The sequence below is a fragment of the Anneissia japonica genome, unplaced genomic scaffold (genome assembly GCF_011630105.1).
Source record: "Anneissia japonica isolate Jap-2015-1 unplaced genomic scaffold, ASM1163010v1 scaffold640_len1575945_cov177, whole genome shotgun sequence".
NCBI classification, from domain to species: domain Eukaryota; kingdom Metazoa; phylum Echinodermata; class Crinoidea; order Comatulida; family Comatulidae; genus Anneissia; species Anneissia japonica.
In genome coordinates, this window is record NW_022684376.1 from 512166 (window position 1) to 522520 (window position 10355).

Sequence of the window (10355 nt, forward strand, 5' to 3'; positions counted from 1 at the left end):
TAATACGGTATACTCTGGAAGGAACCGTTACTTTACAGAAAAATTAATCGCACCAAGCTAATCATATGTTATAATTTTAGTAGGTTAAATTTGGAAGAGAATAGCAGCGATATGATATTTATACATTTATTAATATACATGTATAGACTAAAACAAAGACTGATGTGTTGCCCAAAAACAGCGACAATTTAAAAATGTGGGTCGGGACTACAGGATTTTTCGGTAAAGGGTGGGAGTGGGGGGATGGGAGGTGGCGGCTACCAAAAAATGTCAGATGGTCTGGATCAACAACACCACCATGGGAGTATGCAGCTGGTAGCATAGTCTCCTAATGACGTGGGTGTGAGCATAGAGAAAATAATGTTCTATTTTCTCTATGGTGTGAGCTATTTCCAGATGCTTTAATCATAGAGAAAATGCAGTGTTGAGTTCAGACCAGTTTATTAGGCTTTATATGCAGTTGTGAAAAATACAATTTTACCTACAGTCACTTCATTTTGGGTGGTAAAATGATAACCACATAACTGAAACAAGGGTAGAAATATCAAATTTATTAATTAAATCATAAAAAAGTGAACTTTTTTAAGCACGATACTAGAATTTTAAGTTCTACTTGGTTAATTCATTTATCGAAAATTTTGGTCAGTCGGGTTTCGGCAACACAATGTCAGGGGTAGCGCCAGCGGGGGAGGGCTGCTCCCCCGTCACTGCTCCGCCGATCAGGGAGAAAAACCACAATTCGTCGGGGAGAAAAAAAAATGTAAAAAAAAGGTGTATTTTTTCTACATATTAGTAGACTCTAAAATCGATAAAATAAGCCTTCGAAACCCCTAAATTTTTATATTTTCCTTGCAACATTTTTTCGAGATTTTTAGCGACGCCCGACCACGCCTACATTTTTTTTTCATCGGGGACATCAGCCCTCTTCCCGTTGGGCAAATCCTGTCCCAATCACTCCACAATGTGTATATTAATAATGACTAAACATAATAATAATCTTCCACATAGCTCCATGGCCTCTAAATTCAAAGACCCACTACAGTTTGAAATCAAATTTTCAAATGATATTAAAATGCTTGTATGACATTCTACAATACAACAAAAACTGGAGATTCTTATATCCTTAATACTGGTAACCACTTTAGGCAGTGATGATTTTACGGTGCTGGACTGAAACGCTGAATTCTTCAATTCCAACACTTAAAACAGAAAGACTTTGTATACCAGTTAGTACTCTTCTCTGAATAATAAAACTAATAAAACTTTTCCTGACCAGCCAGGGGGATAAGTAGCTGGGCTGGGATTCCCATAGGGAGGAAGTCCCATAGGGAGGATTTACAGCCCAGGCCCCATCAAATGCTACCCGGCGCTCCACAAGGCTTTTGTATCGTATCTACCTCTTCCTCAACACATTTAATTGTTTATTCCATTTTTATTTGAATATCAAACATGCTTTTATTGCGTGGCATTTACAACACAATAACACACAAACACATTTAAATATACACCAATATAAATATTCTAACCCTTATTATTTCAACAATATATCTATTAATTGCTTCTCATATAAATACATTTTCGCAGCCCTCTTAAATCTCACAATCATCACCATTTAGATATATAAACGTTTAAATACTTCTTTTTCTCTCTTTTAATATTCTCTCTACTCTCATTCTTTTCTTACTCTGTTAGTCTGCCTCTCAATCACTCCAATTCTGTCCTCATCCGATCTAATGACATCTAACATCTTTTTACACCCCAATATTTCACACGTCTCTATTTGTCCCATATACCACATCTTATTCTAATTTTCCCTTGTTTCAATGTCAAATTCAAAATAGTTATCACAATAACTCCCTTTTCTGCATCCATCTCTCACTTAATTTCTCCATTTTTTCTTCCTCTCTTTTAATTTTTGTTATTTACTTTATTTTTATATTCCTTGTTATTATTAAATAGTTTTCAATGGATTTTCGGAAGCCCAACTTTCAACAGGTATATTCCTTGGTTTATCATCATTACTTTTCACCGGTTTTGACCTACATCTCTGCTTACCCCCCGTCAGTGAGATGGGGGTAACTGAACGTTGAAACTGCCTTTCTCTATCTAGCTTGCGTTCTTGCTGTTTGTTTTGGATCCAAGCATTTGTTTGTTTTGTCATCGATTGATTCAACCGTTTATTCTGCAAAAATGTTAAAAAAGAAAACTGATCGATTGAATTTATTCAGTGTTCACACCAAGGATAGCCCACAAAAGTCTAGAAGAAGATTTATTTCCAGTGGGGTCCTTCTGGTATGGTGGTGATTTGGCAGTACACAAGTAGACAATCCGCTTCTCTTTTCTGAAGAGTGTACTGCGTTCTTTAACGTGCACATGGGCCATAAATGCACACGGGACCAACGGCAACCAAAAGACGGTTTGCTATTGTATTTCAGCCCTCCAACTGAAACACAAGGAGAGGCAGCAATGGGAATTGAACTGGGGACCTAGTGATCTCCAATTAAGCGCACACACAGTGGCTACCACCAGATTAGCCGACTGAGCTAAGCTGCCCTCGATTAATTAATTATAATAAGAGGAATAATTTTTTTTTTAATCAATTATGATAAATGATAAATGAAGGAAGAATAAATATATGAATTAACAAGTGAATTAATAAATATATGAAAGAATAAATGAATAAATAAAGGAATGATAAAAAGTATTTAGTGAATGGATGAAAGATTGAGTAAGCAATAAGCTGGTGAGTTTTGAATATATAAATAAATGAATTAATGAAAAATAGTCAGCCAAAAATAGACAGACGTTTGGCACCTAAACAAATGAACAAGCGAATGATTATGTGGGTAAAAGAACAGTTGACGCGAGAGATTAATTAAATATGTAAATAATATTATATAGACAAATATGATTGGTAATATTCCATGTGAATAATTCACAACTAACCTGCTGTTTTACTTTTGTTGAATAAATGATAAATAGTGAACGAAGAAAAATAAATAATAAGGAATTAAAATAAATGGATAAAATGAAAGAATGCATACATGTAAAATTAAATTAAATAAAACAATAGACTTGTAGTCCTTTAAAGATAGTTTTAATGACAAGACACTAGCTTTCGTGCACACAGTGCACGTCTTATAGTAGGTGAATGTGATGAATGAAGGTATTAGTGTTTGAATAAAAGAAAGATTCAGCAAGCAAAAGTGTAACTGAGTGAATGAACAAAAAAAAAACAACAAATAAACAAGTGAATGAATGAATATATTGTCACCGTTTTCACGAAGAGACACAAACTCCAATTTCGACCAAAACAGCGTTTTGAGAAAAACATGTTTGAAGTGGACTTGTTTAAAGATAAAGATTAAACAACATTCAAATGTTCAATTTATTTTTTCTTTTCTTATCTCTAATTAACCTGTTAATAAGCTTGAACAGTTTGTGTCTCTGTGAAAACGATCACGATGTGAAATTTTAGGTTTGTGTCACTTCGTGGTGTCGGTGATGAATTAAGAGTAAATAGGTGAAAACGTTGAGAGACTAATTAAATTGGTGAATAAAACTCAGTCACAAGATTAATATGATTAGTGATTCATTAATATTCCATGTGAATTAATTCCCACCTACCTGCTGTTGCTGCTTGTGAAGTCTTTTTTGTAGTATTTCCCTGTCACTGTAGCTAATGGCTAGTTGTTTCTATTGTAAATTAAAGTTACAGAAAAAAAATATATTATATAATACCAAATCCTACAGGTTGTCAGTGGTGGAATCGGGGGGAGTGGGGTGGTGGCAGCTGGAGACAACATGAAAAAAAAAAAGAAAATATTCAATGTGCCATAATCATAATTGTTCTTACCTCAGCCTCAACCATGGGCTGAGGTGGGTGGATCCTCTATCTGTGTAAGTTCCTCCCTGGGCCCCCTCTATTTTTGAATTCCTGGATCCGCCACTGGAATTTGTGTAAATAAGCAAAATATTTTATTATAATAATAATTATAAATATTATTTATTTTAGCTGATACTTATAATTTATATCAAAGGTTATAACTATTATTTATCATAATAATACTACTGTAATTAGAATCAATTTATTGCACAAATAATATTTACAAAGGAGACAAACAAAGCCAGAACATAGACCAAAATATGCCACCGTACAAGTTGCTATAACATATGAAAAGAACAGTATTTATTAGTATTATTACTAATATTATGTTTTAGTTACATACCAGGGGGTCAAGGGTGATGTTATGTTTTAGATCACAATATTTGGTAACAGTGGCGGATCCAGAAATTCAAAACAGAATGGCCCAGGGAGAGACTTCCTCAAATAGAAGGTCCCTCATCCCCACCATGGTTGGGGCGGAGATGGCTGGCAATGGCATTCTCAGATAAAAATCTTAATATAATTTTGCTTTTTTTTCTCTCCATTTTTTAAAATAATTTCGAAAAATTTGAGGGGTAGGTTTGGGACGGTTGACCTCCTCTTACCCTTTGAATCCGCCACTGGTGAACTACTAAACAAAATAAGCTTTTCTTTGATAAGTTAAATAAAATTTTCAGTCAAATTAATGACCTCGAATTGGAAATAGATGACAGGGCTTCAAGATGTCCATTCCCCACAACCTCTTGCGGGCACTATCCCAGATATTTACCTTATGATGCTGGACATCTATAAATGATTCATTCGTCCTCATTTTCAATAATTTGTTTTCATCCTTCAGTCTCCTCATCTCTTCTTTCAGACATTTATTCTCTTCTACTAAACTCTGAGGATAAATTTGCATAAAAATGTAAGTCACCTGGTGGCCGTCAATCGCTAATTGCTAAATCCCTGCTACTGGAGGGCAGTATTCAAAATTCTCTCTGTCAATGAAACGTTGAACATCCCCCCCCCCACCCTCCTCCTCTGTTCAGTGAGACCACCCATCTGCGTTAAGCTTATAAATAATAGAAAATTAAAATATGATATTTGGATTTGTGTCAGTGTATATAAGTAAATTATTAGTTTTAAAACTAAAAAAAATGGAAATGAAAAATTATTTTGTTTATTCTGTATTAGGCGAGACTTTTTTTATTCCTTGTTTTGCATACAGTATTTTTTTAAAGATCATCAGAGGATGGCGGAATAAAAATAAAAATCAAATTTTGTTTTCTTATTTAGCAAATAGTTTTGCCAAAAAACATCCAGATAGAGGAGAAAATAAAAATAAAATTTTATTGGTGAATGTAAAATGGAAAGGTTAAATGCTTCAAATTTATATAATTAGGAAGAAATATACATATTTTACCTTTGGAGATTTCAAGGCAGCGGAAGAATAATAAAAATAAAGAAAAACTTTAATTGTTTATGAAATTTCCATTTTTTCATGGTGGCAGGTTCGCTAATTGGTCAAAAATAAAATTTTATTTTTATTCAAAATCATCGATATTTGACAGGTTCTCTTAACAAGATATAAAAAAAAGTCTTGCCTTATATACACTCAAATTGGCAAAGAATTTAAGAAATTTTAGATAAAAAGTGAGTAAAATTAGAGAGTTCCTGTTTCTTGAGCCGAAGATGGTTCACACCAGGTCCAGTGTCTGGTTTTAATTGGAATCTGAATGTTGGCTCCTTGAATAACCCCTATATTGAGAGGTAAGTTAAGAACAGTGTTTGTATCCGTATGTGTCTGTTATATATTGAAGAAGTGCGGTAGCGCTGCACTATGACGGCTTCAACAGGCCTCGCCAAAAATTTCCGATTTCCAATTAGAATGAGGACAAATAAAGAATAATTATTATTTTTTAAATATTTTGCTTGGTGTTTAATTGGATATTGATAACTTTAATGATTCTTTTAAATAAGCAATTTAATATTTTTTAACACAGTATATCTCAATAAAAATACTGGCAGTTCTTTTGAAAGCTATTTCTCCATACATAGTTAAAGGTACTTACCAAATATTTGACATCAATTTCTTTCGGCTGGATCATGATTGTGGTAGGTGTCTGAGCACGGTGAGGAGCGCTTTGAGGAAAAAAGGTAAAAAGCAAAAGTTAGATATAATAAAAATCTGTTAAAAATACTATTTTACTGAAGCACCGCAATGAACATGATTTTTAGCTAAGCACCACTCTCGAATAAATTTTGCTATGCTTAGAAGAAATGTATTCTTCAAAAATTATTTATTAAGCTCTGTCACTTATAAATATGAGATACGTGTTCTATTTTTGATATGTGTCTAGGTGCTTGGTAGAAATATATTCTTTAAAACATGTTTATTTAGCTTTGTCATTTATATATTAAATATGTTTTAATTTTAATACTAGGCATCAAGGTGCTTAATAGCAGGCCTAAGTATTATTTAACTTGCCTTTATAATGACATTTTGTATCATCTGCTATATTAAAGAACCAGTTAGGTACAAGATAGGGTGATGTTGGAAACACGACTTCAATAATTTGTAATGAGCACTCAAATAAGTGTTTGACCAAAGCCTCTAAATATAGTTATATGGGCCAGTGTTTTTTTTTAAATAATTCACAGAAAGCCTGAACATTCTTTCTCAACATTTTCCCTGATATTTTTGTCTGATACTTGAGTGTTGCCCTTTTATATTGATCATCAATTTAATTGCCTGTAATTTTTTGTGTTTATTTTTTATTGTTTATGGTTTTTTTTTTTTATCCTTTTGAAAATGTTTAGTGCGTGTCATTTTTGTGCTGATTTTTATTTTATATTTGATGTATTTTATTGTTTTAGTAAAACTTCTTGTTGCTTGGATGTGATTTTTTGAATTTTAATGGTATTTTGAAGTTCTCTTGAAGTGTAAGGTTTAATTTATTGGTGAAAATATTGTCTCTATTTTTTTAAATTTTTGTATGTAAATTTTCTCATAATTCAATTTATTTTGCAATGAGTGATAAAACCAGAAATGAAAATGAAGAAATGACATTTTTCTATTCTATTTCACAAATTGTAACATTATAAATTTTCCAAACTTACGAATGAGATGATTTGCTTGTTCCTTCTTCAAGCTTCATTTTCTCATAGAGTGTCTCGAAGTGGACAGCTGTGTCAAAGGTCATCTGCAGCTCCCTCTCAAGATCCTCGATCCTTTCTTGAGCTACGATACACGATAACAAAAAAATTTAAACCACTACAAAGTTAATTATGTAAATTTGTTAAAGATATACAGGACTATAATCACATAAATCTAAAATTTGTTTATTTTTATTTCTTTATTTGTTATACTGCACTCAATAATTCAATACAACATTTAATAGCTCATTAAATAAATTAAATATTTCAATTTACATATATATATATATATATATATATATATATATTAAATAAAACTATTCTTAATAGAATAGTGATATATAAAATTCTTCTATATTCTAAAGCCGGACACACACTGTGTGCGATGGTCAATAGCCTACGCGATTCTGTGCAAAACGCAACGTGACAACACGTGTGCAACGGATTGCTTTTAATGACGATCCGTTCAGAATGCCACCCACAATCTGCAGACAGGGTCGCGTATTCTAGCGCTTACAGCGAGTGGAGTTAGATTTGTCGTGCGACGGAGTGAGTGCCTGGCATAACATGTTAACATCTACAATCCAATGAAATAACAGTTCAAACCATACACCGAAAAAAAATAGATCTACCTGCTTTTATGCGCTTGTTAAATGCATGGGATAGTTTCTGGGAATGCTGTCTAGCAAGTTCAACATCTGTAGCCAGCCTAGAATTTGTTTCTTTTAACAGTCTTGAAGCTTCCTCATACTCTTCAACAACCATTGTGTCGATGGCATATTCTGGGCTACACATGGAGGGGCTATGGCTTCTGTTAAATACTGAACGTTTGCTGAGAATAGATTGAACGATAGAATCATGGTCATTTCGATTCCTTTTTAGCTTTTATCAGTACATATATATTTGTTTAATATTAATTGTAGATTACTTTTATTAAGCTTTCGATAAATCCAACGACAGATGGTACCTGTGAAAACTTGAAGATGACTTATGAAGTAGGGAAGAGACTCTTGTTTATTGCTGTACTCAAAATTTGAGAGTTTACAATTTACAATAAATTCCTAGCAGGTACATAGGCAGATCAACTGTATAATTTTCAACGTGACATCATAATATTTATTAGTTTTATCATCATTATCATTTTCTTCTCTTTCATACCATTATTAATTTAATCATGATGATTCCATTGCCATAAATGGCTTATTCTTATCAGTTAAAAAAAGTTTAGCAGGCCTATAAGTAAACTTTTATACAATTTAATATTAATTTACAGATAGATAAATTGTACCTTTTATTATTTTTCTGTTTATGAGTTGTTTTCTTGTTATCTACTGGTAATGGCTTTATTTCTGTTGTCTTCTTTGTTGGTGTCTCCCTGACAAAAATATGTAAAACCTTATATGTTTTGTTTATACAGTATTTGAAAAAGGCATCATTTGTATCAATGGTGCAGAAGCATATTGGTGAGAGATGAGGCAAAAGAATTTATAACAATGGCTGAAATTAAATTAAATTTAATAACATTTAATAATTATTTAATATATTTTCATCGCATATTCTCTGAAAGCATGCTCATCTCAAATATAATATAAAATTAAAATCTTATCTATTATATTAAAAGTGTTAAAAACCTTTTGTTGCTTTTCATGTCCATATTCGTGTTGACTTCATCCACTGCCATGTCACTCACTTTCAATTCCTGTTGAGATCCATCACCTTTCTCATCATTCATATCTTGTTTTTCCATTTTCTCTACACCTTCTTCTCCCACTTCTTCATCTGTGTCAATGTTTGTACTTGCAGTTCCTTTTCCCTCTGCATCAACATCGTCCTTTACAACCCTTAGTTCTCGTTCATTGATCTTCTGGCCAATAACTTCATGGTTTTCGCTCTCTTTTTCATTTTGTTTGTGTGCTTTGATGCTTTCACTTCCAGTCGGTGAATGGCTCTCCTTGTCTCTATAAAAATAAATGTTTCTGTTATATATTTTTTCCTATTTTATTTTTCACCATATTTAAGTATTGTCAAGACACTCCTATCCAGCGAAGCTGCTTGCATAAAATAAATTTTTTTTAAAAGAGGTGTGAAAGAAGAATTTTATATATGATTTTGTCTGCAAATATTTTGAAGATTTATTGTCCAAAATGTTTAGGTCTTGTTTAGATCAGCAATTTTCTTTTTTATATCTTAAGCACTGTCGAGACTATATCAAATTTTATCTGACAAAAAACTGTTATACTATGATGACCATATGTAGTCATATTGTGCCTATATATGATCATGAAGTGATGTCTCATGACCATATTTAGGCATATCCCATATTTTTGTCAGATAAAATTTGATAGTCTGGACATATGACCATAGACTTTTACATTTCAGGTGTCTGTCCTGGAGGATCCTGCTGCTGTAGGCCGCTGTCCGGCCCAAGGCTGCCTAGTCCAGGGCTATCCGGTGCAGGATTCTCCGGCTCAGGTATGTCCGACTGTAGGCTGGTTGACTGCGAGACATCTGGCTGTGGGCTGGTAGGCTGCATGCTAGCTGACTGAGTTTGTGCATCAACGGCTTCTTCTCCAGAATTATTGTCACTATCCATTTGCATTTGTCAAAACAATCTGAATGGGGAAATAATTTTTAGAAGGTTGCTTTATTTATGGTTATGCAGCTCCATACAGTATGTTTACAGTGGTGAAAGTACCACTTTGCATAGTAGACTCCAGTAATGGAAACTACTATGGGTAATTCTATAACGACTCATAACCAAGCCATTAAGAGCCCCAAAAATTATTGTGTTTAAAGGCATAGAAATACGCGGGTGATCCTCCGGGAGTAACTTAAGCAAGTACTCAACCACACAGATCCTGGATCTGTGGCTCAACAAATAGCCAGCTTATATAGTTTTAATCGTTTACCTTTATATTAATATAGTATACAATTGGTTTCGTAGATAAACTACATCATTTTAGAAGTCAATGTAGTAATAAAATTATATATACCTGCATGGATTATTATAGAGAAATAGTAAACAATTGTGAAGTCATGATCTAAGCCTCTACTCAAAAGCCTACCACCAACCATTCAGTTTACAGTTGCCATAGCTGCACAGCGACCTCAACGTATTATGATTACAAACAAGGCGTTGTCTGACAAAGTTTTCCAGTGTATTTTCGTAATTCATCATAAGTACAGTACTAGTTTATTCATTTGAAGTTCATTATTGTACTGTTTCATGTATATTTTTCATGTGGTTCCTGAAGAAGAGTGTAAGCTCGAATTGCTCGAATAAAGTGACTGCGTTTTGTTACATCCAAGCCTTCGAATATGTCTTCCGTTA

The 10355-nt window shown here is 33.2% G+C and overlaps 1 protein-coding gene across 3 annotated transcripts; it reads right to left on the bottom strand.

Moving 5' to 3' along the window:
* Positions 1 to 84: 84 nt before the first annotated feature.
* Positions 85 to 10137, bottom strand: LOC117105487 (golgin subfamily A member 5-like). 3 transcript variants are annotated; one of them, XM_033246652.1, is made up of 10 exons: positions 10018 to 10137; positions 9397 to 9636; positions 8656 to 8982; positions 8313 to 8399; positions 7657 to 7856; positions 6989 to 7109; positions 5941 to 6010; positions 4656 to 4769; positions 3628 to 3696; positions 85 to 2182 (listed from the first exon to the last, which is right to left on the bottom strand). In XM_033246652.1, the coding sequence occupies exons 2-10, from the start codon at positions 9621 to 9623 to the stop codon at positions 1952 to 1954; spliced, it is 1446 nt and encodes a 481-aa protein (XP_033102543.1). In that variant the 5' UTR covers positions 9624 to 9636; positions 10018 to 10137; the 3' UTR covers positions 85 to 1951. The 3 variants fall into 3 exon arrangements, with proteins under 3 accessions (XP_033102543.1, XP_033102552.1, XP_033102557.1); XM_033246666.1 differs by lacking the exon at positions 85 to 2182 and adding an exon at positions 3857 to 3949; XM_033246661.1 differs by lacking the exon at positions 8313 to 8399.
* Positions 10138 to 10355: the final 218 nt, after the last annotated feature.